Raw genomic sequence first — 25,215 nt, 5'->3', positions numbered from 1 at the left:
GTAACCCATGGAAACTCCCCCCCCCCAAAGATCTGATAGCAGATCTACTAAAAAAGACTTTAAAACAACTGTTGTGATGACCAAAGAACTAAAGGGAGATGCGGAGAAAGTCAAGAAAATTATGTATGAACAAATGTCAATATCAACAAAGAGGTAGAAAACCTAAAAAGAAACCAAACAAATTTTTGGAGCTGAAAACTATGATAAGTAAAATGAAAATTCACTAGAGGGATTCAAAGGTGGATTTGAGCAGACAAGTGTAGTGGTCAAGGAACTTGATATAACAATCATGTGGACTATTACCCTGTGGACCAACACAAACATTGTAGGAGTTCCTGATAGGAGAGGAGATGGAAAGGGGCAGAGATAATATTTGAAGAAATAATGGGTAAAAACTTCCCAAATTTGAGAAAAGGCATGACGTTAAACATCCAAAAAGATCAACAGATTCCAAGTATGGAAAGTCAAAGGGACCCATACTGAACCACACTGAAATCAAACTGTCAAAAGACAAGGACAAAGAGAATATTCTGAAAGAATCAAGAGATAAGCAACTCATCATATGTAATAAGGAAATCTCAATAAGACTTTCAGATTTCTTATCAGAAACTCTGGAGGCGAGAAGGCAGTGGGTGGACATATTCAAAGTGCCAAAGAAAAAAATCTGTCAACCAAGAATTCTGTATCTGACAAAACTGTCCTTAAAAGTGAAGAAGAAATTGAGACACTCCTAGATAAAGAAAATCTGAGGGTATCTGTTACCACTAGAATTGCCCTACATAAAATGCTAAAGGAAGTCCTGCAGCTCGAAATGAAAGGATGTCAGGTAGTAATTGGATGCTGTATGAAGAAATAAAGATCCCAGTAAAGATAAATACATGGGCAATTGTAATAGCTAATATTATTGTAACAATTGTATGTAACTCCATTTTTTGCTTTTTACATATTTTTAAAGACTAATGTATTAAAAAAGTATTAGCTTACTTTTTTGGACACACAATGTATAAAGATGTAATTCTATAATATCAACAACTGAAAGGCACAGGGGTGGAGCTGTTAAAGAAGCAGATATTCTGTATGTTATTGAAGTTAAATAGGTATAAATTCAAATTGGAGTGTTATAAGTTTATGATGTTAGATATAATCCCTATGAAAATCACAGAGTTAAAGACTATAGTCAAAAGGAAATGGGAAACAAATTTAACTATTATAGAAAATATAATATGCTACTATTAAACAAAATATAGATTTATAATTTTAAAAGGTCACAAGAGGGCAGCCCAGGTGGCTCAGTGGTTTGGCGCCGCCTTCAGTCCAGGGTGTGATCCTGGAGACCCAGGGTTGGGTCCCACGATGGGCTCCCTGCATGGAGCCTATTTCTCCCTCTGCCTGCCTCTCTCTTTGCCCGTGTCTCTGCCTCAGTGTGTGTGTGTGTGTGTGTGTGTGTGTCTCATGAGTAAATATATAAAATCTTAAAAAAAATTATAAAAGGTGACAAGAGACTAAAAAAGGACATTGTATATTGATAAAAGGTTCAGTACAGCAAGAAGACAAAACAATCATAAACATCTACCACACACCTAATAACAGACCATCAAAATATATAAAGCAAAAATTGACAGAACTCAAAGGAGTAACAGTTTTACAATACTTAGAGACCTGAATACCCCACTCTCAATACTAGATACTGCAGGCAGACAGAAGGTAAGTAAGGAAATAGAGGACCTGAAGAACACAATAAACCAACTACATCCCACAGACATATACAGAATACTCTACCCAAGAACAAAAGAACAACATGCTTTTTTCTCAAGTGCACATGGGACATTTTCCAGGATAGACTGCATGTTAGGCCACAAATTAAGTCTCAATAGATTTAAAAAGACAAGTATCCTACAAAGTAGCTTCTCTGACCACAATGGGATAAAGCTAGGAATAACAGAAATAAAATCAGAAAATTCATAAATTTGTGGAAATTAAACACTTAAAAAAATCAATGTTTCAAGAAAAATCACAAGGGAAATTAGAAAATACTTAGAGATTAATAAAAAAGAAATCAAAACATATCAAAACTTAAAGGACACAGCAAAAGCAATGCTAGGGAAGAGATTTATAGTTAAAAACACATTTAAAAATGGAAAAGATCTCAAAACAACATAATTTTATAACTTAAGTAATTACAAAGAGAGGAACTAAACCCAAAGCTAGCAAAAGGAAAGAAATAGATTAAGCAGAGATAAATGAAACAGAGAATAGAAAAATAGAGAAAAGCAATAAAATTAAAGGTTGGTTCATTGGAAAGATCAGTGAAATTGACAAATATCTAAATAGACGGACTTGAGGGGAAAAAAGAACACTCAAAATTACTCAAATCAGAAATGAAAATGAGGACATTACTACCAATTCTATAGAAATAAAAAGAATTATAGGAGAGTACTATGCCAACAAATTAGATAACCTAGATGAAACGAACAAATTCTTAGAAACACAAAGCCTATGAAGACTAAACCATGAAAAAAAAATTAAAATCTAAATAGATCTATAGCTAGTAAGGAGATTGAATCAGTAATCAAAATTTTTCTGATGAGGGCATCTGGGTGGCTCAGTTGGTTGGGCGACTGACTCTTGATTTGGGCTCAGGTCATGAATCAGGGTCATGGGATCAAGTCCCTCATCAGGCTCTGTGCTCAGTGCAGTCTGCTTTAGATTCTCTCCCTCTGTCCCTCCCCATTTTCCCTCTCAAATCAGTCAATCAACCAGTCAATCTTTAAAGAATATTTCTGATGAAGAAAAGCTCTGGATTTGATGCCTTCATTGGTGAAGTCTACAAAACATTTAAGTAAGAAGTAACCCCAACCTTTCTCAAACTCTTCTGAAAAACTGAAGAAAAGGGAACACACCCTGACTCATATTATTTTTTAAGATTTATTTGACAGAGGGAGAGAGAGAACACAAGTAGGGGGAGTAGCAGGCAGAAGGAGAGGGAGAAGCAGGCTCCCCACTGAGCAGGGGGTGATCCCAGGACCCTGAGATCATGACCTGAGCTGAAGACAGATGCTTAACCAACTGAGCCGCCCACGCACTCCTGACTCATTCTACAATGTCAGCATTACTCTGAAAGCCAGAAAAAGTCCAAAAACACTACAGACCAATACCCCTTATGAACACTGATGCAAAAATCCTCAACAGAATGTTGGCAAACAGAATTCAGCAGCCTATTAAAAGGACTATATGCCATGACCAAGTAGGATTTATTCCTGGAATGCAAGGATGGTTTAACATATGAAAATTATTTGCTATTACAAATAATGCTCTGATGAACATGCTTGCATTTAAAACTATGTGCAAAAAAATAAAAAAATAAAAACAAAATAAAACTATGTGCATTATTTTCTGATTTATTCCTCAGCATAAATTACTAGAAGCAAAGTTGCTCTATTAAAAGATTTACATGGTTTTACGGATTTTGATATATATATTACACAGTTATCCTACAGAAAAGCTTGCCAATTTGGACATCCACAAGAAGTGATTGACATTGTAAGAGTGGGCACTCTTGACATTAATCCTATCATAAGTCCTCTGGTCCTCCAAAGGGACCACAGGAAAATAGAATGGTTCTCTTTCAGAGACATAAATTATGGTAGTTATGGGCCATTTCATGAAGAACCAAATTCCATTTTAGGAAGCTACACTGCTAGAGGCAAATCTTAGAACTGTCCCTGCTGGACCTTCCATCTGTGGGCCCTAAATACCCTTCCCTCCATCAGTCTTCCCATTAATGTGAGACTATGCCCAGGTCCCGTTCTTTCAGTTTTCTCCCAACTAAATATAACTTGGGACTTGGGTGTTGGTGACTGTCAATGTCATTGCAATTTATGACAGGCCTTTTCCTGTGTTTAGTGTAGAAAACAAAAATTGAAACAAACAAAAGAAGACAACAAAAACCTCTTGGGGAACAGTCCATGTATCTTTTTTTTCTCCACATATATAGGACAGCCAGAGGATAGAAAGTTTCTTAGCATCTTTTAACTTCTCCAAACCCATTCTATTTGTTCTTGTGTAAGAATATAAAAGCCTATATCCAGAAACCCCAACCTTCTTTTCTCTCCTAGTAAATAGCTAGATTTCTCTACAGAGAATACACTGGTGGTTGCCAGAGGGGAAGGATTGGGGGAGGGGCAAATGGGTGAAGAGGAGCAAGAGATACAGGCTTCTAGTTGTAGAATGGATAAATCATGGGAATAAAAGGCACAGAATAGGGAATGTAGTCAATGATATTGTAATGGTGGGTGTTGTACGTTGTATGGTGACAGGTGGTAGCTACACTGTGGTTAGCAGAGCATAAGGTATAAACTTGTTGAATTACTATGTTGTACACCTATAACAAATGTAACATTGTGTGTCAACTGTATTTAGGGGAAAAAAGCTAGATTTCTCCTAAGAGATCTCAGGAGATAGTTGAGGTAATTATCTAGGCTAAGAAAAATTATAGAACAGAAATGAAAAAGAGGTCAATCCTGATTTTCACCTCATGAAAGTAAAATATGTATATGGTAAAATGTTCAAACAGTACACAAGAGTATACATGAAAAGTAACAAGTTTCTTGCTATGTAAGACCGCTAGTCCCTCTCCTCAGGGGTAAGCATGGTTAACAGTTGTGAATGTATCATTCCAGAAATTTCCTAAGCATATACAAGTTATTGTGAACATCAATTTTACACATGTGATCATCCTATCCATGATTTCCTGCACTTCACCCTTTTTCCCCTCAATAATAGATCTTGATAGTTTCAAATCAACACTTATAAATCTATGTCAGTTTTCTCAACACATAGGTTACTATGTCTATTATATGGGTAATACCATTTCTTTAGCCATACGGACATTTAGATTGCTTCCAGGTTGCCATATAAACTTTGCCTCAATGAACATCTTTTATTATACATCTTTATGGTAGTGCACACCTACAGGATACAATCTTAAACATTAGGGGTGCCCGGGTGGCTCAGTAGATTAAGGATCTGACTCTTGATCTCGGCTCAGGTCATGATCTCAGGGTTGTCAGATCAAGTCCCAGTTTGGGTTCCACACTGGGGCCATGGAGCCTGCTTAAGATATTCTCTCTCTCTCTCTCTCTCTCTCTCTCTCTCCCTCCCTCTCCCACTGCCCCTCCCCCCTTAAAAAAAAACCCTTAGGCATGAAATTATTGGGTCCGAGGAAACATATGTTTAAAATATTGGAAAACATTGCCAGACTGCTCTTCAAATTGTCTGTGCCCTTAAGCAGATTTTGTTCTTTGGCAAGGCAAAAGAGTGTTTTTAACTCTTACTTGCACACATTAAGAAATAAAGACTTTAAAAGTAGCAACTGCTTATTATATCTGTTGCATATGGAGAATGACTAAACTATTGTACATACAAATTATGTCAGGAGTCCAGCTGCCTGATGGTGGTTTGTCACTAGCACTGGTTAGCTGGCTTTTCAGAGACAAAATAAAGCAGAAAGCTGCATTTTGTTCAGCAAGCCTGGCTTTCCATTAACTTTCCATTTATAGTATTAGTTGTATGGGCAACAAGCCTATCTGGCTACAAGGAGATAACATATTCTGTTGTCTTAATAAAACAACACAAAACAGTGAAACTGATAGGAAAGAAGCAGAGAGGTTTTGCCAAATAGTAAGGAATTTCAAACCTGCCAGCCTGCCCACTTTCAAATGTCTAAGGCATTATGGTCAAGGTAGAACCATTTCCAAGAGAGACAAGTAAGTCTACAGGGTGAAGCGATCATTTTCATGGTAGACCGGGAAGTGTCTTTACCATAACCATGAGCTTTTCACTCTGGCAGTGCTGCCGACTAGCTGATGTGTTGCCTGGCTCATAGTCGCTCAGTAACTATTGCTGTGGCCTGCACATCCTGTATACTGTGTAGGTTCTTCATGCCTTAACAACCAGCTTTCATTCTGGGCCCACCTATGGCGACTCAGTATGGTCAGGCATTCCTACTGTCCTTTCCCTAGTTTGCCTACAGGAAATGATGCACCTCTAGGAAAGAGCCACCCCCACTGGAACCTTTTCCCTCCTGCCCTGTAAGGACCTAGTGGGATGGAGAGCCTTTAGAACGAGAATGAGGGAGCTCTCCTAAACTTGCTTCACTGCACATGTAACTACTGAACTAAGGATATCTTAGAAGGAAATGAAGTACAGGCACTAGTATCCTCTCCATTTTACTAGTGAGAAAAATGAGGCACAAAGTTAAGTAACTTCTATGGTTACCTAGCTAGCAAATGGCACCAAAGAATGGAGATTTAAACCCTGTTCTGACACCAAACCCTACTACCCACCCCCATTCCTTTCTTTCACTATATGGACAGGCTGCATTTCCATACTTCTCCTCCACCAGCTAAAAAGGGAAAAGTTAGCAGCATACCATGCTTGGAACTCACAAACAATGATTTTGAAATGCAGGGCATATGTTACCTTGTCAGAATCTTGAATTATTTTAACATTCTCTGTACCAAATTTTTCACCATAAAGTTTAACGAGTCTCAGGGAAATCTCCGAGAGGCCGGTGAGCTTTGGTTCTTTATAGATGTACTCTTTCCCATCTTCTTCTTCAAAAAAGGACTATTATAGAGTGAAACACACAATCACGTATATAAATGGTCTGAGCAAGCATAGCATTTAAAGAAAATGTACAAAATAGCAATAGTATGTATGCAATACATTTTATTTTAGTTTTTTTTTTTTTTTACGAAATACATTTTAAATAATACTGAAAGCCATGGGGGCTTTATTTAAATAAAAAAGTTCCCTTTTTTAACTTCAAAGAAGTAAGAATTTTCATATTCACAGGCATATGGACATATCATTGGCCTGAAGATTTCCACTCTAGGTTTTTCTCATTCCCTGTCATACTTACCTGTTTATTTGAAAGCTTTCAGGGCTACATATTAAATATATACTTTAAGAAGTTCAACAGAAAGTGAAACTGAGGGAAAAACTCAAATCTTCTATGCTGTACTCTGACCTAATGGTTCTAGATACAGAAACCAAAGTGAACTTTACACCTACAGAGGCTTCTGGCTATTGTGATAGGCACTCTATCCAGGCAGACTCCAAGAACCAATACCCGCTGCTATAGCAATCTGATAATTCAAAGGTGAATGTTTAAAAAGAAAAACAACTTTATGAATGGAAGTATACTTACTTGGCCATAAAAGGCAACTCTGAAGAAAGTCCCTAAAAGTCTCTTTTTTGTATGCATAACCTCTAGAACTTTTGTGTAAGCTCCATGAAGAGTTCTATAAACTTGAGTAAGTTTCTGAAAAAGGAGAATATACAAATCAGCTTTGTCTTTTGGTTAATTACTAAATGGCAAACATATACGCGTGGCGGGCTGGTGGGCAGAGGGAAGTAACACTATTTCCTTTTCAAAATGGTCTTGTTGGGGTCAGCCACTCTCCACTCCCCTATCCCTTTATCACAATTAGACAAAATTCCTCAACCACATTAGGTCTAAGGGTAGAACAGAAAATGGTCAAATAATCATTTCTATTGTATATGTATCTGTGTATTTCTAAATTCTAAATATCATGCTTCATTTCATGCATATCTCAATGGTAATGTCTACTTTAAACATACTGTATTATTGACTACTATTTTCTATATGTCTGAATTAGTTCAACTGAAAGAGAAGCCAAATGCTTTGCTTGAGTCTTTGTAACAGAGATGAGAAATAAAAATTCATGCAAAAACTTCTGGAGATAAAAACAAATGCAGATAAAGTCAAGCTCAGAGAAAGAGCAGAAGCTGGGAATGGTTTCTCTCTCCCATTTTTGGATGAAGAAGCAAGGTGGAGTGATTCAGCAAAGTGATGCTAGAGAGATCTGGACCCTTCCAATTGGCAGCCCCAGGAATGTAGTGGACCACCAAGAGAGGAAACCAAAAAAAAAAAAAAAAAAAGGCAGATACAAAAATAAGCATATATGCCTCAGTGAGGACTGCTTTTATACAAGCTTACAGAAGTTTTCAAATAACATATTCATCTGTATAGCCACAAAAAGGGAGTACGTTGTACAAAGAACATTATTAAGAATGTGAAAAGACAACCTATAGAATGGAGAAAATATTTGCCTATTACAGATTTGATAAAGGTTTACTATCAGAAAACATAAAGAACTCTCAGGGGTGCCTGGGTGGCTAAGCTGGTTGGGTTTCCAACTTGATTTTGGCTCAGATCATGATTTCAGGGTGGTGGGATTGAGCCCGTGGCGGGGATCCCTGCTCAGTGGGGAGTCTGCTTTAGATTCTTTCCTTCTCCCTCTCCCTGCGCTTGTACATATATCCTCTCTCTCTAAATAGATAGATAAATAGATAGATAGATAGATAGATAAATTCTTTAAAAAAAATAAAGAACTCTCACAATTCAAGAACAAAAAGACCAACGACCCAACTTAAAAATGGGCAAAGGTCTTGAATAGACATTTCTCCAAAGAAGACATGCAAATGGCTAACAAGCACATAAAAAGATGTTCAAAATCATTGGTCACAAGGAAATACAAATCAAATGCCACAATGTGGTAACACTTCACATCCACAGCCACATAAGGCGGCTTTAATGAAAAACCCAAAACAACAAATGTGTTGAGAATGTGGAATGTATACGTGAATGGTGGGAAGGGAAAAGGGAAAACAGTTTGGTGGTTACTTAAAAAGTTAAACAATGGGGCAGCCCAGGTGGCTCAACAGTTTAGCACCACCTTCAGCCCACTGTGTGATCCTGGAGACCCGGGATTGTGTCCCATATCAGGCTCCCTGCATGGAGCCTGCTTCTCCCTCTGCCTGTGTCTTTGCCTCTCTCTCTTTCTCTCTGTGTCTCTCATGAATAAATAAATAAAATTTTTTTATTAATTTTTTTAAATTTATTTATGATAGTCACACAGAGAGAGAGAGAGAGAGAGGCGGAGACATAGGCAGAGGGAGAAGCAGGCTCCATGCACCAGGAGCCCGATGTGGGATTCGATCCCAGGTCTCCAGGATCGCGCCCTGGGCCAAAGGCAGGCGCCAAACCGCTGCGCCACCCAGGGATCCCAATAAATAAAATCTTTAAAAAAAAAGTTAACGAATTATCCTATGACCCATTGCTAGGTATATACCCAAGATAAATGAAAACATATGGCCACACCAAAACTTATACACAAATGTCTACAACAGCAACTATTCATAATAGCCAAAAGGTGAAAACAACCCAAATGTCTGTCAAAGGATAAATGGATAAACAAATTGTGGCATATCCATGCAATAGAAAATCATTCAGCCATAAAAAGGAATGAAGTTCTGATCCATGCTACGACTTGGTTGAACCTCTAAATATTATGCTAAGTGAAAGAAGCCAGACACAAAAGGTCACATCTTTATTAATCCCTCTTTATGACGCATCCAGAATAGGCAAATCCATAGACACACAAAGCAGATTAGTGGTTACCAGGGAATGACGGGTGGAGTGGAGAGTGATTACTTCGTGGGTAAGGAAGGGTTTCTCTGGGATGATGAAAATGTTTTCAAACTAGAGAGAGGTGGTGGGTTCGGAGTATCACAAATGCACTAAGTGATCCTGAACTGTATACTTTAAAATGGTTAATTGTATGTTATATGAATTTCACCTCCATAAAAAAGGGCAGCACAGAAACAGTTGAGCTCAATTGGAGGGAAATTTTCCTTATCTTTATGGCTGCTATCTCTGACACTTTTCAGCCTATCCCATAGAGTAAAAAATTATACATCGGTGTCTTAGAAACAATGACTATAGGGGATCCCTGGGTGGCGCAGCGGTTTGGCGCCTGCCTTTGGCCCAGGGCGCGATCCTGGAGACCCGGGATCAAATCCCACGTCGGGCTCCCGGTGCATGGAGCCTGCTTCTCCCTCTGCCTGTGTCTCTGCCTCTCTCTCTCTCTCTGTGACTATCATAAATAAATAAATAAAAAATTAAAAAAAAAAAGAAACAATGACTATACCTTATATAGAATGCCAGGGGATCTGCATAGACCTTTACAAGCCTACAAGGAAACAGGGGTAGTGTCCCTATAAAAAAAATGCTTCCTTTCATGTGTAGAGAAGATATTTTTTCTTCCCTATTAGTTGATTGAGTAGCAAAATGCTCCCTGGGTTTCTAATAGCCTGATCTTCAAGTTAGTAAGAAAATAGGGACTATTGACATTTTACAAAGGTTTTAAGGATATAATCCTTCGATAAAAGGGGCAGTGCCATTTCTTTTCTTGTCTCATGGGCTATTCTTTGCCACCTCTATGACCTAGGTTTAATTGTTCAACTCCTGCTTATTAATAGAATCACTGGAACTCCACTATGATTTTTTAGGCATGCCCTATATACACCAAAAGTATGGCAAAGAGAAAAAGGCTTAGAACCCGGGAAGAAAAAATGAGTTTGATCAGAGCCAGTCTGAAGCAGAGATTAGAACACTCTGCAGATGATATCAAATGTATGTATGTTTTAAATAAAGGGGGGGGGGCTTGAATCCTAAATCACCCCTTCCCAGCATAATAGGGGTAGGAGTTATGATATGGACTCAGAGACTTGAATATAAAACATTCCTGTTCAGAGTGGGTGGCAACAGGTGCTCATTATAGTACTGGTCTTTATTAATTACCCTTTATCAACAGCTTTGGCTGGCAGACTACATTGGAAAAAACTCGTCATGGTAGGACTATTACTAGTGCCTTAATTACCTCTGCCATTGTCATCTGCCAGCCTCTTCAGTCTCCCCATGAAATTGCAAAGAATAAGTCTATGCCTCTTCCTAGGGCAACATGGAAATTTAATAGCTTTTTTGAGTGAAGATTTGGTGAAAACAGTGAATTTTTTATGCCCTGAGGGGAAGTGGCAGTGGGTGGGTGGGGGAGTGACTGCTAGATTAAAATGTTTCAAGAATCCCTTATATAATCGAAATTTAAACTTGTATTTTGGAGTTTAGCCCTTAATTTCATTTGGAAAATTTAAATGAATGTAAGGTAGGATCCTCATTTTGGGATTTCACAAGATTTCTAAAATATGAGCTTTCAAATTGGACAAATGTGTCAAAACAATATACTGAGTATCCATAGTCTATAATAAAATACAAATGCCATAATATAATTAACCTTCTAATTCTCAGAGGACACAAGGTAGAGGGATAGGGGCATAACTACACGACTGTTCTTATTTTTCCAAGACCAAAATAAAATACACTTTAGAAAAAAATAAATAAAATAAAATAAATTAATTTAAAAAATACACTTTAGGCCAATGATGCAAATATTTAAATTACCTACCTCAAATTCACGACGTTTCTCATAAATTGGAATGATCAACTTGGAAATCTCAGATATTACTTCATAGCGTTCTGCTTTCCATAAGCCATCCACACATTGTTCTAGCAACTCCAGCAAAACTTCCTGCATTAAGAGCAAAATGCAATCAGGAATTAGAGATGGTTTGAGAGTTTTGAATAAATAAATTTTGAACCATTTCAAGTTCACAGAGAACAAATAGAAAGTGCACAGAAAGAGCAGGCTTGGGGATCCCTGGGTGGTGCAGTGGTTTGGTGCCTGCCTTTGGCCCAGGGTGCGATCCTGTAGACCCAGGATCGAATCCCACATCGGCTCCCAGTGCATGGAGCCTGCTTCTCCCTCTGCCTATGTCTCTGCCTCTCTCTCTCTCTCTCTCTGTGACTATCATAAAAAAAAAAAGAGCAGGCTTGTGTAACTCTATTTTCTAAATCAAATACTTGGAATATTTGAAATTGAAACTCTTCTTAAAAATATGAAAGTAATACTGACAATAGTGAAGTGTACCTATTTATTTTTTTACTCACACAATGAAGATATGAACTTTACTTAAAAATGTCACCCATTAAGAAGGAGTATCTTTAAAAGGGGATTCACTGTTTGTTCCAAACTGAGGATGACTGAACGTCTGATGGGGTAAATCCCATTAAGCCTAGGAATGTTCATTGTTTCTTTTTTATACTGAAGTTATATTTATACATAATATAACAGTCTTGAAAAGACTTGACAACTTTCAAGCTGTTGTGTTAGTGATACAGGTGTTTATGAAAATGAAGTAATTTTGGTCAAGAATGCTTCCTTCCTGACTGTTGGCCCTAAAACTAAGGAGAGTGAGAGAATAGCTCAAGATAGAGATCTCTGTCCTTGCCAGAATGCTAACAGCTGCGATAAATTATTTTATGAACCACCATCTCATGTTCTCAACGATAAGATGAAGCCCATTCCTGATGCTAGCCATAAATCTTAACAGCTTGTTTCTATCTTGAAGAGATGTTCTCGAGACTTAGAGAACTAAATGCTAAAATGGTTCTTCCTGTGTGCCCTAAATTTAGGCAATCCTGAACTCAAACTTCTTCCTAAACTGGTTCTTTCACTTGTGTTTTCTATCCAATTAGGGGCAACACCCTATGAACCCTTAGCTAGAAAACCCAAGAGAAGCTTTGATTTAGCCCCTGGGATGGGCTGAAGTGTGTCCCTCAAAAAGAGACGTTGAAATCCTAACCTCCGGTTAGCTCAGAATGTGAACTTTTTGGAAATATGGTCACTGTGGGTATAATTAGTTATGGCAAAGTCATACTGGAGTAGGGGAGGCCCTTAATCCAATATGGCTGGGATCCTCATGAAAAGACAGAGACTCAGGGAGCACACCCTGTGACGACAGAGGCAGAGTAAAGCAGCGAGTCAAGGAGTGCCAGAAACCAGCTAAGAAGAGGTGAGGAAAAGATCGTCCCCCAGAGTGTCAGTGCCACTGACACCTTGATTTCAGACTTCTAGGTGCTTAGAGCTGTGAGACAAGACATGTGCAGACTTTGTTATGGCAGCTCCGGAAAACCAATGTACACTCTCTCCACTCATCCTCTAATCAGCTTATCACCAACTTCTGCCAGTTTTATTTCCTAAATATTTCTCAAATCTGACCCTCTCTCTCCACTTCTCCTCTCACTGCTAAGGTTTAAGACCTCGTTATTTTTTTCTAATTGATCTTCCTGCTTCCAGCCTTAGCACTTATAAATATCTATCTTCTGCCATAGGCTTCTGATTCCAATGTAAATCAGACCATGACCCTCTCCCCTTCTGAAAAATCTCATGTTGGCTACCCCTTTGTTCATAGAGCAAAGGACAAGTTCTTTCATGAGGCTTCCAATAGTCTGGCTGACACTTCTGTAATCTTATTCATCATGCCCAGCATTGTGCTTGTTTTTCCAACAATGAACCATGAGTAGTTCTCCTGCAGCACCCCAGTGTTGCCTTAACTGTATGCTGTGCCCTCTGTCCTTTACCCTCCTTCACTTGGTTAACCCCTCTAAGACAGCAAAGGTATCACCTCTTCTGGGATCCTTCTAATCAGCACAGACTAGCAAAACACTAGATACCTTTTATCCTATTCTGAGAATTCACTGAGTGGATATATATCACTCTACTTGCCTATGTATCTGACTTTCAAATAGGCTGTGACTCTTCAAGAGTAGTAACAATATCTTATTTATATTGGTTTCCTTTTTAAAATGATTATTGAGGTATATTTTAAATTAAAATTTGCCAACATATACTATAACACTCAGTGCTCATCCCATCATGTGCCCTTCATAATGCCCATAACCCAGTTACCCCAGCCCCCCATCCACCTCTCCTCCAGCAACACTCAGTTTGTTTCCTAGAGTTAAGAGTCTCTCATGGTTTGTTTTCCTCTCTAATTTTTCCTCACTCAGTTGCCCCCCCCATCCCTTATGGTCCCTTTCACTATTTCTTATATTCCACATATGAGTGAAACCATTTATATTGGTTTCTTTTGTCACTAGTACAGTGGCAGTGGATAGATGTTCATTAAATGCTGCTACTTGAGTAAATGTATATTAACATTTAATAGTCAAATTAAAATTTCTATCAACAGTGGGAAGGAAGAACTTTGGGGGAATTAAATATCTGTTACAAATTAGTGAGTTCCCCTCAAACAAAACAAAACAAAACAAAAAACCGAAAATAAACAAAAATTCCCCACAAAATAGTGAGTCCCAGGAATATAAAGCTGGTTTGTAACAGGAAAAAAAAATCACTGTAATATACAGAACAAAGCAGAATAAAAGAGAAAAATGGTACCTGCAACAATAGATGCAGAAAAAGCATTTGAAAAAAACTCAACATCCCTTCATGATATTAAAAAAGAACTCTCAGGAAACAAGAACTAGAAGAGACCTTCCTCAATCTGATAAACAGCATCTACGAGAAACCTATGGGCTGAACACTCTTCTAAGTCTGAGAATGAGTCAAGATGTCTGCTCTCACCACCTGAATTTGACATTATGCTCAAGGTCCTAGCCGGTGCAAGAAAGCAACAAAAAGAGAGAAAAGGCATATAGACTGGTGAATGTAAAACTGCCTGTCTGTGCAGATGACATGATTGTATGTATAGAAAAACCTAAGGAATATACAAACTACTAGAACTAATACGCGTATTTAGCAAAGTTGCAGATTATAAGACCAACATACAAAAATCAACTGTAGTGATATATATCAACAACAACAAACTGAAAAATAAAGCAACACTATTTACTGTGGCAGCAGAACATCAATTATCTAATAAGAAATCCAGTGAAAGGCTTCAACCCTGAAAATCACAAAATGCTGCTGGGAGAAATTAACGATGACCCAAATAAATGTTCATTGAAAGATTCAACATTGTTAAGCTCGCCATTCTGCATGTGCTGATATAGAAATTTAACAAAATCTCCAAAAAACTTTCAGCAGGCTATTTTGAGGAAATCAGAAAAGAGGATTCTCAATTTTATATGGAAAATCAAAGGATGTAGAATAGCCAAAATGACTTTGAAAAAAAAAGTTGGAGGGCTCACACTATCTGATCTCAAGACTTAGAGAGTAATCAAGATCTAATATATCAAGATGGACAACTAGGTCAGTGCTACAGAACAGAGTCCAGAAATAGGCTGCACACATATAAAGAACTGAAATTTGACCAAGGTGCCAAAGTAATTCAATCAGACAAAAGGAGAGTTTCATTTCTCCCCATATGGTATGAATCATCTAAATCTGTCTTGAACCTTGCCTTGACCTCTATCCAATTCCATGCTCAAAAATGAATTTTACATTATAGACCTAAATATAAAACTGATAAAGTTTATAGAAGAAAATGTAAGGGGTGTGCCTGGCTGGCTCAGTCGGAGGAGTGTGTGACTCTTGATCTTGGGGTCATGAGTTTGAACCCCACATTGGGTGTAGAGATTACTTAAGAATAAAATCTTTTTAAAAAATTAAGAATAAAATCTTTTTAAAAAAGTGTAAGACAATACCTTTACAATCTTGAGCTAAGCAAAATTTTCTCAGACCAGACACAAAAAGAACAAAACACTAAAGGTGGTAAACTGGACTTCATCAAAATAAAAACTTTGGGTTCAATAAAAGACTCAATTAAGAAATGAATAAACAAATCAAAGAGAAATTTGCAGCCCATATATCTGGCAAAGAACTGATATCCAGAAAATATTTAACAATAAATTAAAAAAAAAAAGAAAAAAAATGCCTGCAAAAAAAACAATAAAAAATGAACAATGTCATTTCTAAAACTAGGCAAAAGACTTAAACACACATTTTACAAGAGAAGATATATGAAAGGCAAAGAAGCACACAAAAAAGTGCTCAACGTCATTAGTTATTAGGAAAACATAAATAATAGGGCTCCTGGGTGGTTCAGTCGGTTAAGGATCCGACTCTTGACCTCAGTTCAGGTCTTGATCTCGGGGTCATGATTTCAAGCCCCATGTTGGGCTCCGCACTGGGCATGGAGCCTGCTTAAAAAAAGAAAAGGAAAATATAAATTAAAAAAAAAACACAATGAGATACCAATACATGCCTAACAGAATGGCAAAATCAAAAAAAGATTAGCAACATCAGATGTCGGTGAGGGTATGGAGCAGCTGAAATTCTCATCCATTACTGGTGGAAGTATAAAGTGGTCCAACCACTCTGAAAACTCTTTGGCAACTTCTTAGAAAATTAAATATACAACTTCCTTAGAATCCAGTAATTTCACTCCTTAGGTATTTATCCAAGAAAAATGAAAGCAGATGTCCACAAAAGGGTACAGATAAGAATGTTTAAAGCAGCCTAATTAAAAACAACCCCAAAATAGAAACAATCCAAAATTCATAAACAGGAGAATGGGTTCAAAAACATCAATTAGCAACACAATGGTATATTGTTTAGTGATGAAAAAGAACAAACTTTTTCTATAACTCAACAACATGGATGTATCTGAAAAAAATTAGGTTAAGCAAAAGAAGCCAGACACAAAAGGGTATGTACTGAATGGAATGAATGACCCCATTTTTTATGACACCAGTACAAGCAAAACTAATATATGGCAATTGAAATTAAGTGGTTGGGGGGAGACTGGCTGCAGATTGGGCACGAGAGAAGTTTCTGCGAGAATGGATGTATTCATTATTTTTGCTTCTGGTGGGATGTTACATGGATGCACACAACTGTCAAAACTTATCAAACTATTCACTTACGAATGTGCATTTCACTGTATGTTAATTACATCTTTAAAAAAACTACTGTACATCAAAGGTCAGAAATGCAGTTTCAGAAGCAAATTAGATTTGATTACCATTGGTTTAATTCACATATTTAAATATAGGCACTAAATAGAAAACCGTTTGTAATTTTCATTTCAATAAAACTCATAAATCAGTGTCAGTTATTTTTCCATTGGCTTGGGCATGAGGAGGAACCCTTCTCACATAAGCTGAAATGTGCAAAGGCTCTTTTTGAACATGATTCTCTCTGTATACGTATCAAAGAAATGTCTAAATTATTACTGTAGAACACACAAGAATTCCAACAAATGTGTTTACATAGAAAACAGATCATAGTTCTATGACTAATAAGAAATGTTACTGTTCTTGAGAGTGAAAGAGTCAGGCTCACGGCTATTTCTATGAATAAGTTGAAGCTGTTATTTGGAAGACAAAAATGTTACTTCAGTTGTGCTGAACCTTTTATCTTCCACTAACTCCCCTGAAACCTTCCACTGTCAGCCCATAACAAATGGAGGTCTCTGGGAAATCACCAAGGTCCAACTAGGACCAAAAATAAATAAATAAATAAGTGAATTAACTTATGCAAAGCTTCACAATCAAAAATTGAGCTGGAATTAAAATTCAAGTTTCTTGAGTATCTGTTATGATTGACTTAGCAAACATGCCCTAAATATCTACTCTTCTAGGTTCTGGGGCAAAAGGTAATGTCACTGTCAAGTAGGCCAGCAATCAAGTCTGATGTTCATGTGGCACTTAATGAGTTACAAAGAGCCTTCACATTTATTTTGAAGTGACTGAGATGATGTATTGTCCTAATGTTACTGATGAGGTGAGAGACCCTATAGAAAGAGTAGCCAAAGCTTCTAGGCATGTCATTTTAGCTAAATGAGCCAGAGCTAACTTGAGATTGTCTTGTATTAAAAAAAAAAAAACAACAATTCATAAAGTATAATAAAGTATGTATCTGTCACTTCAACCTGATTGCTTAGGTTTCTTAACACAACTTAAAAAAATAAACTTATTTAAACAGGACTATAGCCCCTTGAAGTTCTGCTTTTGTTCTTTTTTTTCATCTTCTTATTCTTTGCAAACTTCTCTGTGGTTCAGTCTTTGGTTCTCTGGTCTTCACTGGCTATGTTATCTCCCATCCTCACTCTTTGCTTTTTGGCTCTCACACAGATAACTTCCAGATGTGGATCTCCAACCCTGAACTCCCTCCTCAGATTTGGTTCCAAACTTCTAATGGCCTGATGGTTATTTCCATCTCGATAAGTTTCTACTTCAAATTCAACACACACCAAAAACAGAATTTGTTGCTTTCCCTGGAAAATCATTCACCTGTGGTTTTTCTGGAATAGCCAAACCCCAAAGCTCAGAGCTACCTTTGATTCTTTGCCTTCCACAGCCAGCAGGACTTCCTCTTCATAGTGTTTTGTGACTGTCAGCCTGTGGGTTTTGGCCCTGACTGCCTTCTCTGGACTCCTAGGCATCACTCTCTCTAGCCTATGCCTTCAATATGTCTCCCATATTACCACCAAATTACCCTCTCTTCTTCCTTGCTTTCAGCCTGCCATTATTCTGCCCCAAAACCTTTGAGAGCAATTCAACATTCTGCTGAATAAAGCCCAAATGTTCCAAGTTTCTAAAAAATCTGACCTCACTTACTTCTCTTCTCTAAGGTGAATCCATTGGGTTTAGCCAAAAGGATCCATTCCATGGCGCCAAGGCCTTATACTATCCCACCTCATAGCTTTTGTCCCTGATACTCTCCTCCTCTGTCAGACTGCCTTCACAGAGTCTTCTTTCTTCACCCCCCTCTAATCACAGCTTGCTGTTCTATCTCAGCTCAAAGGCATCTCTCTCACCTTTGACCCTACATGGAACACACTGTTTATATTATTCAAATGGTATGGTCTTGTTCCCCACCACCCCATCCCATGTCAGTGCATTAGCTGTTCAGGTAGACAGTGGAGGTCAGGGTTTAGTCCCAGGTAATTATTTTATAGCACCTACATCACCAGGTCCAGAGCCTTGCTCATACGTCAATAAATTTTTTTGACTGACAATCAAAGCTGTTTGGTATCCATGTGAAGTTCACAGCAGAAATTTTCCATTTTTAAAACTACTTTTACGTATCCTCTGCTTCACTGTTACATTGTTAGCTATGTTTTTTTATGGAGTTTTTTCCCAAAGTATGTTGACGCCGATCTGGTTATTGGGATGGTAATTTGAAGATGATAAATATCGCCTAATACCAGACAATAGGAACAGTTCCAGAGGCAGGGCTCCACATTCCAAATAGGGACATCTCTGCCCTGGGCAGTTTTAATGCTTACAGTTCATCAGTCCTTAGTTACCTTCCAAATTAAGTTAGCTGTAATAATTTTTTAATATAAATTTTAAGAAGTTAAATTTATATAACTGGCATTTCAGGGCCTGGAATCTTACTTCACTATAATGGACATCCATCATTCCAGCATCTTCTTTCATTGCTCCTTCTTCATCTATGTTGGGAGTAATTTTCTTGAAGGCTGAACATCCATTAGGGAATAATTCTGTATGGATAGAAAGCAGTGAAATGAATTTATTTTTTTTAAGTGTTTTGTAAATAACAGCCCTATAGGGACTGGTTACCCTCAAAAACAAATACAGATATTTTTGTTTGTGCAGATCGAAATCATAAGTGCAATATTCAGTCTGTAGAGAATTTTACAAATGATTCTCATCCCTACACATCTTACCAGTCTTTTCCTCCCAAAATGAGCTCAACTAACCAACAAGTAAGTTTCACTTGCGACTATGCATCATCTTCAATGGCTAGTATAGTAAATGTTCCCCTCGTGTCATCTAACACTTTGATCCTGTATGTTTCTGGTTTGTACCTAACCAAGGAAGGCATGCGCTTTTCAGGTAACCAGAGAATGAACTTTTGTAACAACTTCTAGTTCCTAACTTCACTGTAGAACTGGAAAAGGAAGTGGGTTGTTGGAGAAAGCCTAGCCTATGATTTGTAAGAGAAGAAAACATATGGCAGGGCTGAAGCATCCTTGGAGAAAAGGGACCAGGCACCAGGAGAATCAGAGCTTCTGGCAGTTGGATAGCTTCAGGTCTATCACTAAGTGTGTGCATTTAGACCTGCTCATCTCTCCAGAGCTGTACAAAGTTTCATCGGCTGTAAAACAGAGATAATGGCTACTTCATGAGAATGAAAGGAATGCAAAGTGTTTAGAACAGACCTTCGCATTTAGGGAGGGCTGAATGAATTATTAATGACCAAAGCTACCAAGAAATAAATAGGCTTTTCCAAGATATGACAACTGTTGCTAGCTGGTATAGTGAGTCTACAGCTGGACCCCTGGGAAGTAGCAAGTGAGCTCAAGCTGAGAACAGCTGCTATAGGATTGTAGACCAAATGGTTCCCATCAAGCAAGAGTCTAGGTATAGGAGGCAGGCCACGTGGCTGTCCTACACGTTCTGGACAGGAGAACACATCCAAAAAACTCCTGTTGTGGCTGCCTTTATTTAGCCTTATGTAAGTGGGCTATAATTTAAGAGTCACAGAAAATCCAGACTCCTTATAAAAGAATCTGCTGGTTAGTAAAAAGTAGCTGGTTGCAAGCGAACAAAAACTGTTGCAATCTATCATTATACAACCTCTGGAATAGTGATGCTTAGAAAGCATGATCTACTCACAGCCAAAGTGCTGGAAAGCTTCCCGAGGTTAGAGGCTGGGGGAAAAAGAAGGAAGATTTAAGAGAGCCGGAGATTTCTCAGAATTCTGGTAGAAAAAAGGTCATGTATCAGGGCTTGGATTTTGCCAACTCCGCTTGTCTAAATGAAAGCTAATTAGACATATGTTGTCTGGTAAGATGCTTGAGAGAGCATGAGTTATCAAGGAAGCATGCTTGTAAGGGAGAGAGGGAGATGGAATTTGGGTGAGGGAAGATGGGGTTGTTCTGAAGTTTTTTTTTTTTTTTCAAGAATGGAGAAACACATAGGGAGCAGTCAGTGGATTTCTGTGAAGGAAGGAGAGGCAGAAATGAAAATGAGATCTACTTGGACCCAATGGACTTTAGGGCTGTTTTTGTTCAAAGAAATTAGGTAATAAAAGACCCTGAAGGGCATGATACACTTCATTTCTGAAGATAAGCATGCCTAAAATGGTCTGCTATAGACTTCTAGGAGGATTCTATTCAAAGTGCTGGACCACAAGATAAGGAACCTGCACCAGAATGTAAATCAACACATCATTTCCTTCTCTGATGGAGTCTATGGGGGAAAAAAGTCCACTGAACTGAGTATCATGCCCAGTGACATTGCTGATTTATATTGAGGATAATACTCCATATCTTGTTGTGGACCAGTAACAAACAGGTCTCCGATCCGCCACTCTTTGAGCAGTGCATTAGGAGAACTTTTTTGAAATTGAAGAGAAAATATCCTACTTGATCACCTCTGTGAAGTCAAGAGCTGAGCAGTGAGGAAGAGGGCCCTAAAACTTGAGTGACGCAGTAGAGCATAGTCCTCGACAGAGAAAAGCATCAACCCCCAAATGCCTCTGGCTGCTAGGTCCATGTCAAGGGAAGAAATTCTTGTCTGCTCTGAGATGTATTAAATGATTCCCAAATCTAGAATTTTTCTAGAATGCTGCGATTTAAGAGGAGGACAAAAAGAGGCAGAGTCTTACGCCTGAGATCAGATGAGGCTAAAGCACTTTGGGAGAGAGTCTCCTGATATATATTTTAAGTAGGAGGAGGGTAAATTAAGTTTTTTTTTCCTCTCAGAAACTGACAAGTCAACATCTACTTGGAGACTATTGTCTGCTTCATCTGGTGTAAAGATTACTGTAATGGCTTCAGTCCACTATTCTTGCTAAGTCTGTTACCTTGATTTTTATGCCTGATGACATAGCTCTACCTAGAGGAGACTATATCCCCCTGTTTGCTTAAGTTATTAGCACCCACCAAACTATTCAATGATACGAGGGCCCTTTCAGTTGTGAGGGTCTTTAAAATGCTTGGGGAAAATTCTGATTCCCCTTAGTCCTGGAAGGATTTTCAGTTGAAGCAAGTTGCTGTGTAGTATTCTAGAAGGAGCTTTTTGAGAGACTGCTATTGATCCTTCTGGTATATGACCTGGATTCCTAACCTTGCCCTTCATAGCTATAGCTTCTGTATTCCTGTCTGCTGTCCCAGTGAAAGCAAGATGCAAGCCATCCAAGGGCAGACCATTACCGTGAGCACAAATGATCCCAGGGAAAAAAGCGGGGAGGAGTCTGCAGGATGGGGAAGCAGTCCAACCCTTGATAAAATATGACTGCTGGTCAGAAGAAGGATAAGAGATTAAAAGTCCTGAGAGGAGGGCAAAAGAGGGGAAAAGCTGTGACTGGCAAGTAATCAGGAAATTAAAAAGCCTGCAGAACTTAAGCTATTAGATTCTGGGTATGAAGACTTGAGAAAGGGAACAACATTACCCTATAAGGAATGAAAAGAACAGACTCTATGGGAAAGGAAATTCCTTTTTCTGGGCTGTTGGGGGAGCCCTCTAGGACAGAAGATTTGTTGAACCTTGGACGCCACGTGGGGGTGGAAGAATGCAGAAACTTGATTCTTATCTTGCCCGGGGCTGGTGGTGGTGAAGGGGGTGGGTAGACAGTTGTGCCTGCCCTCAGGAAGAGATGACAGAGAGGTACATAGAGTCTAGCCTTCAAAGAATGAGATCTAGAATCTTTGGGGGTTTCTCAGAGAAAAGAGAAATAGGGACATTTAGACTTGGTTTTTATTTTATATCCGTGGGGGTAGGAGTAACCAACACCCAGAAAGCATCATCACTTAGAGGCAAGTTAGGTAAACGAATGCTCATGGCAATCCTTAGGGTCTCCCTGGTAGGAAGAGCAAGAGCTTTGGCTGACTGAAAGAAGTGGGGCAGTGGGTGTGGCTCGGAGCAGTGCACATCTCCTTCCCCTTTCAGTTCAGTGCCTGAAGCATGAAAAAAAGATCTAGAAAAAGGCCATTGCTTGTGATCTGGAGTCAGCCCCCACCAGACTCGGCATGGGGGGGTGCAGGGGCCCAAGCCTTCGCTTGTTTAGGCAACCACCCCATGGAACAAACAATTTTTCTCCCTTAAAAACTCTAAACAGTAGAACATCTGCCTCCAATACATCAGCTGGTCAGTAGTAGTATTTCATTACATCTTGATTAAAAGTTCTTTATAATGACTTCAAGAGAAACGGCACAGGATTCTGAGAAACCAAAATTTTTGCAAATGATAAGTCAGAGATTTAAAATCCATTCTAACTCTCCTTCCCTTCAGTCTTTATGATCAAAGGACACTTCACAGCAGAAAACAAAGGGTTGTTGATAAAACTTTTTTTTTCTTTCAGTTCTGTACTCAACTGTACTTTTATTTACTTGGTAAATATCCAGCTCTTATCTCGATCATCAAGCTCTCAGACTGGATAATAGGTTAACAGATTCAGTTTTTAACTTGTGTTTTAAATTATTAGCCCATGCTGGTATAATGAGCATAGTTTAATCAGCTAATCACCAAGAGAAGACATTCTGGATCCTCTGAATGACTAAAGCCAAGGGTAGGGGGACCCCTGAGGATTTTACACTGTCACCACTTTAGAATAAGGTTTGCAAGTTGAAGCAAGTAGGATTTTCCGAGTTTAAAAATAGATGGCAGCTATAAATAAATACATAAACTCCTAAATTTAACATTCTTTTTTGTTACAAATGCAAAACATTTTTTTCCAACTCAGAGAGGGGCGCCTTGATTTCTATGAAGGGTAAACTCTGAAAAACCTCGAAGGGATTATGAAGTAAATATTTAAATGGGGTCATGGGCAAAATGGGTGAAGGGAAGTGGAGAGATACGGGCTTCCAGTTATGGAATGAAGAAGTCACAGAAATACAAGGCAAAGCATAAGGATTCAAGTCATCGGTACTGTAAGTGTTATATGGTCACAGATGGAAGGGAGCTACACTTGTGGTGAGCAGAACATAATATACAGAGAAGTTGAATCACTATGCTGTATACCTGAAAATAGTTCAACATTGTGTGTCAACTATACTCAAATTTTTAAAGCACCATTTACACATATTGAAAGATGTCACACTGTTTGGTGTCAGGCTAGCTGCCTCAAGCTATGTCTAGAAAACCACGGCAATATTTATATTTTATTTTAGTTGCTATTTTGTCCAGTTTTACATTTGTAAAGCTTAAGGATTGATAATGGAGATTAATAATTCTTGATTTTTGCTTAATTTTAAGGTCTTTGGATTTGTGGAAACAAATTCTAGGGAAGTATTTTAATATATTTAACCATTTTCAAAGGACAAGAAACTCTTATTGGAGATTTCTCTAATTAAAAAGAGGAGAGGGACACCTGGGTGGCCCAGGGTGTGATCCTGGAGTCCAGGGATCAAGTCAAAAGGCTCCTGTGGGGAGCCTACTCCTCCCTCTGCCTATGTCTCTGCCTCTCTCTGTCTCTCATGAATAAATAAATAAAATCTTTAAAAAAAAGAGGAGATAATATTAACCTCACTTATCTTAAAAATACACTTAGAAATGTATTACTGTGTTTAGAGTTCTCATATTAGTTTATTTGGAATTGCAGGTGTACAATTTCAATGTTTATTTTGGCTGTAATTTCACGGGCAGACCAGTGATGGGAGAAAAAAAATCTCAAATGGGGCCTTCTTTTGAGAAGTAAGATTCTTCTATTTTAAAACCACACGTGTACTAAAAGGAGAAAACTAGAGTATGCCAATTTCAAACCCATGAATTGTTTAAAAAAATAATTCAGTATCAAACAAAGTGCTCATTTCAAATATAAGTAATGAATCTACATTTTAGTCATGAAACCATGCTTGGGAAGACTCATTTTAGAAAGATTCTCCTCACATGAGTGGTATTATACGAGGCAATGGAACACTGAGCCTTAGACGTGAAATAAAAACCATACAGTTAACTGTAGGAATTCTGGAGTTAAGAAACAAAAACAAAACAAAACATGGCTGTGTTCTCATAGACCAAAGCCAGAGTGACAGGACTCCCACAAGGCTTCATTTTGGCCTCATGTGACTCATTTAACTGCCTTAAAAGAAGTGGCTTGGCCATTGTGATAGACAGTGGAAGGTTTCTTAGCAATATCCATCACCAATCACTTTTGAAACCTAGCTCAACTCTTCTACTTCTTGAGCAGTTTTTTAAAAATAATATTTTATTTATTATTTATTTGAGAGAGAATGAGAAAGCAAGGACATGAGGGAGGTGGGGGAGAGGGAGAAGCAGAAGGAGAACTCTGTGATGAGCAAAGAGCCCGATACGGGGCTCGATCTCATGACCTAACGATCAGGACCTGAGCCAAAGGCAGATGCTTCACTGACTGAATCACCCAGGCACCCCGATTACTTAAGCAGTTTTTGCAATAGCAGCTAACAATACTGTTTTCAGAAAAGGAAGCTTTTGGGCAGCCCCGGAGGCGCAGCGGTTTAGCGCCTGCAGCCCAGGGCGTGATCCTGGAGACCCGGGATTGAGTCCCACGTCGGGCTCTCTGTGTGGTGCCTGCTTCTCCCTCTGCCTGTGTC

General features: G+C 38.5%; 1 protein-coding gene across 6 annotated transcripts in view; it reads right to left on the bottom strand.

Moving 5' to 3' along the window:
• The window catches only part of DOCK11 (dedicator of cytokinesis 11), a 189,785-nt gene that overhangs the window by 10,650 nt on the left and 153,920 nt on the right, over positions 1–25,215 (bottom strand). For all 6 annotated transcript variants that reach the window (XR_007409530.1, XR_003129495.3, XM_025431298.3 and 3 more), the window contains 4 exons: positions 19,070–19,176; positions 11,331–11,453; positions 7,211–7,324; positions 6,481–6,627 (listed from right to left, as the gene is read on the bottom strand). Coding sequence is in view for 4 of the 6 variants with exons in the window: in XM_025431298.3 (XP_025287083.1) it covers positions 6,481–6,627; positions 7,211–7,324; positions 11,331–11,453; positions 19,070–19,176 (491 nt within the window). In the remaining 2 variants the exon portion in view is untranslated. The remainder of the gene's footprint in view (positions 1–6,480; positions 6,628–7,210; positions 7,325–11,330; positions 11,454–19,069; positions 19,177–25,215) is intronic.

Source organism: Canis lupus, chromosome X, assembly GCF_003254725.2.
Source record: "Canis lupus dingo isolate Sandy chromosome X, ASM325472v2, whole genome shotgun sequence".
NCBI classification, from domain to species: domain Eukaryota; kingdom Metazoa; phylum Chordata; class Mammalia; order Carnivora; family Canidae; genus Canis; species Canis lupus.
This window is presented reverse-complemented; position numbering and strand designations above follow the sequence as displayed.